The 3,705-nt window shown below is 47.4% G+C and overlaps 1 protein-coding gene across 1 annotated transcript; it reads right to left on the reverse strand.

The window, feature by feature from the left end:
- Positions 1 to 3,138: 3,138 nt before the first annotated feature.
- BJ212DRAFT_464824 (uncharacterized protein) lies at positions 3,139 to 3,448 on the reverse strand. The gene has a single exon (XM_041343277.1). The coding sequence runs from the start codon at positions 3,388 to 3,390 to the stop codon at positions 3,235 to 3,237; it is 156 nt and encodes a 51-aa protein (XP_041185353.1). The 5' UTR covers positions 3,391 to 3,448; the 3' UTR covers positions 3,139 to 3,234.
- Positions 3,449 to 3,705: the final 257 nt, after the last annotated feature.

Genomic DNA, 3,705 nt, shown 5'->3' on the forward strand with positions numbered 1-3,705 from the left:
TGTTGATTGGCTGACTTCCTCAGAGCCTGGGTAACATGAGTTCGGCCCTTATTCGCATACGATAGCGAGTTGATTGGATACTGGTACGCCGCTACGATATGGTACATGTAGTAGACAGGAATCTGAATCGGTCAAAGAATACGTTCGGAGATGTGATTATCACATGCACCCACATCCACAGGTGTGCAGTCTGACGAGAAATAAAAAAATAAAAAAAACCAACAAAGATCAAAGGGAATCGGGATAACATGCTGCGTAACAGACGATCGAGCGAGACGATCTGACCTAATTTTGAACATTCCTATGCAGACGCCTACGCACATATTCTGCAACATCATTTTGAAGCTCTTCCTCGTCAATTGCCATGGGTGAAGGCGAGTTATTCCATATCGCATGCACAGCGTCCTTGCAAACAATGTAAACTCTCTTGGGAGGGATATTGTTGCTCTCAAGGTTCGTTTGCACATTCTGGTACGTTTTGTCGATGAACTCTCTCCGAATTTCTGATTTGACCTGCTGGAAACGAGAGCGTGACTCGTCATCAGCATGAAAAGGGTCGAACCCTCGTGGCATCCTGTCCAACACCATGTTGTTGATGTGCTGGTCTGACTTGGAGCGAACAATGAACACCTCAATGTTGGTGAACTGCTCGCAAGCCTGGAGAATTGCGAGGTCTGAGTCCGAGAAACGATTGTCGATTAGCACAATGATGCAGTCGAAGATGTAGAGGCCCAAGTTATTGAAGTACTGCCAGTCAGGCATATTCGGAGTGCCCGCACCGGGAACGTCATACCAAAAGATCTTGGAGTCTTGGCATGGATCAGTGTATCTCGTGACCGCATCGGTAGTTTCAACAATCCCCGTAGGAGCGGCGATGGGGTCATTGTTGGACAGGCCCCGGACGGCATTAATAAAGGATGACTTTCCGCCTCCAGAAGAGCCAACGACAGCGATGTGGAGGAAGTCTGGGCTGTAATGATAAGCTGCCTTCATCCGAACAATATCCTCCTTCGACGGACGGCACTCGGGGCGAACTCCTTCAAACCACCGACGCTCTGTTGCGGACCTCGCCCGTTCAGCTTCCTCCTGACGCCTCTGTGCATTTTCTGCTGTTCTTTTTGCAGCACCACTGGCTCGTTTTTCTACTTCAATATTGTGTCTCGCCGTATTAAGTGATTGTGACGTTGTGGCTAGCTCCCTTCTTGTTACCCAGAGTTTGTATCCCAAAGATATAATAAGAAGTGAGGCCGGGACGGGTCCTGGAACAGGGATATGTGGGTGGGGATTCGGAGTACCACCTGAGTCCGAGTCTGCAAGAGCACCTACTACGCCTAGAATAGCACCTAGGCCTTGAGCAGCATCTGGGTACATGCTGCGCCAACAAAAAAGGGGGGGGATTGACACTGAGAAGGGCTGCGCGCTAACGTGTTCTCCGTCTACGTGCGGTGCGACCTACTAGTAGTAGACCGAGATTAACTGACTATAGGCTGCGGAGCTCGAAGGTTCGCTTACCTCGATGAGTTGTAGTGCTATGGATACAGTAATGAGAACTCTGCAGGGAGGGTGGATGATTCGGATACAAGTAGCGAGTGGGGTCTTATAGTACTTGCCGAGACAAACATGAGGCCAGCACGAATCAGACCTAATACCAGAAGCTTCTATGTCGCCAACAAGCTGTACAGTTATCACATAGCTTCTAATGTGTTGCGCCGAGTGCATGTGGAAGAACATGCCCCTGCTGATAGGAAGCCATAAATCAGAGATCTATTGATGGTCGCTTGTTAATTGAGCTCAAAGCTATGCGGTAAAACGCAACGCTCAACCTCATGATTGAAATGAGTATGATCATCAGAGGACTCGTGAACCGAAGATATTGTCATATATGCCGATATATGATCATATATAGGAAAGATTTTCTTTATATTGGAATATAAAGTCATAAAAGCCATGTAGAACGTCGGAAAACCACCGCAATCAACGTAAAGCACCCTGGGTACACTCACGAATTCTCTGATGATAACCTAGAGTAAATAGAAGCAAATAGAGCCATTGAAGTGAAAGCCTAGAGCATTCGTCAACGACTTTTGGTTTTTTTCCGGCTGAAGCGCCAAACGTTGCAACATTTCAACCCCCAGTGCTCAGGTCTCAGATTCAATATAGCTACTGGTATCACGTACCTTGTACACGTGGAAGAAATTGGATGACCACCTAATTCTTGTGGTGGGGACCATACCATTAATTCCTAGTAGAGGTGAGTCGCTACTTTCAATCAAATAAGTTCCTCCTCGCTCAGTCACGGTTCGATGGTTGCGCAGCATACGCCCTCACTTCAAGTTAACTTTGAAGGCTGTGGTAGATAACAAAGCCCTGTCTCAGCTTGTCGGTACGTTGAATGACGTCAGTTATCCCTTTTATCACCCGCGTGGTATATGTCTTTGTTTTAGGTCGACCCCCCTTCTTCAGGTCATCGAAACGTGTCTGTCCACCCTCCAGACTTCTGTGCCCCACATGTCTGCAAGCACATATGAATCGGCTTACTATATCCTTCTACCACCGCGGCTAACATTCGTCGATATCGAGCATTCCTCCCTCAAGTCTCTGGCGTCTGTCTAGAACCAGCAGATAAACGCAGCCTCCCGAGCAGTGAGTTTGACATATTGTCGTTACTTTAAAGCTCGACTCATGTTTTTCACGATCGTCTTCTCGTCAAGTACGAGGACTCTTTACTTCGACACGCTGTGCATGACTTATCAGTTGACATATATTCGCGTGCGGCAATAATATTGCCCTCTTTGACCTGCTATTTTTGAGGTATTTGATAACCGCACACCATGCACTCACTGTACAATAGATCAGTGCGTACTTGGTCACGCAGGACATGATGTGCGGTCCCGCAGAACAAGTTATCAGCAAATTATGGGAGGATAGCCTTGGATGTGTCCCAGCAATTTATCACGTAGCCATAGGTATATCGTTCCATATTATTGTCACATCCAGAGGCCTGTCGCAATGTTAATGTTGTTCCATACTATCCTGTGAATTCGTGCATACACGCAATGAAGTGTCGGTGTTCAATGTCGAGGATCCAGTGTTTCCCCCTAGATACCGGAAGGGACCATTCAAACCCATCAGACAAGGTGGTAAAGCAACATTTTTCGAGGCAATTCGTTTCTGAACTACGCAATTTCAAACGATAAGCGGCGGTTGTGACGCGCAGTGTGTGGTTAATACGGTCTACCTAGGCCCACATGGAAGTGATGTGCAACATGTCAGTATTGACTGGTTGCTGCCGCAAGAAGGACACCTTCTGGCAGATCCATTGACCAACATAATGATCACAAATGATGCTGCCCGAGGGAGTACCATGGTCTTCGTCACGTATTCAGCCATTGTCAGAGCTGAAAGCACCAGCTGCAATGTTGCGCTGCAAATATATGCGTGAGATTTCGCAGATAGTGATAAAAATCAAGCTACCGCACACGTCTACCCTTTGCACAAGGAAACATCGACTATGGGAAGTGGTGAATGTTCTGCACGAAAAGGCCACCGGGTTAATGGGCGATATATGCAGGGTTAGAAGACGATGGGTGTAGTGACAGAATAGGTGGGTGGCGCCGGTGTACGTCGAACTGAAAATACATATGCGATGATAATAATCGCAGGAAAAGGCACACTCACTTTCCCGCGAGCACCTGAATACGTTCG

This window comes from Suillus subaureus (genome assembly GCF_016647635.1).
Source record: "Suillus subaureus strain MN1 chromosome Unknown BJ212scaffold_264, whole genome shotgun sequence".
Lineage (NCBI taxonomy): Eukaryota > Fungi > Basidiomycota > Agaricomycetes > Boletales > Suillaceae > Suillus > Suillus subaureus.

Excerpts from the sequence above, each read along its gene's own strand:
- BJ212DRAFT_464824 (XM_041343277.1), bottom strand. The coding sequence starts at position 3,390 with ATGGCTGAATACGTGACGAAGACCATGGTACTCCCTCGGGCAGCATCA.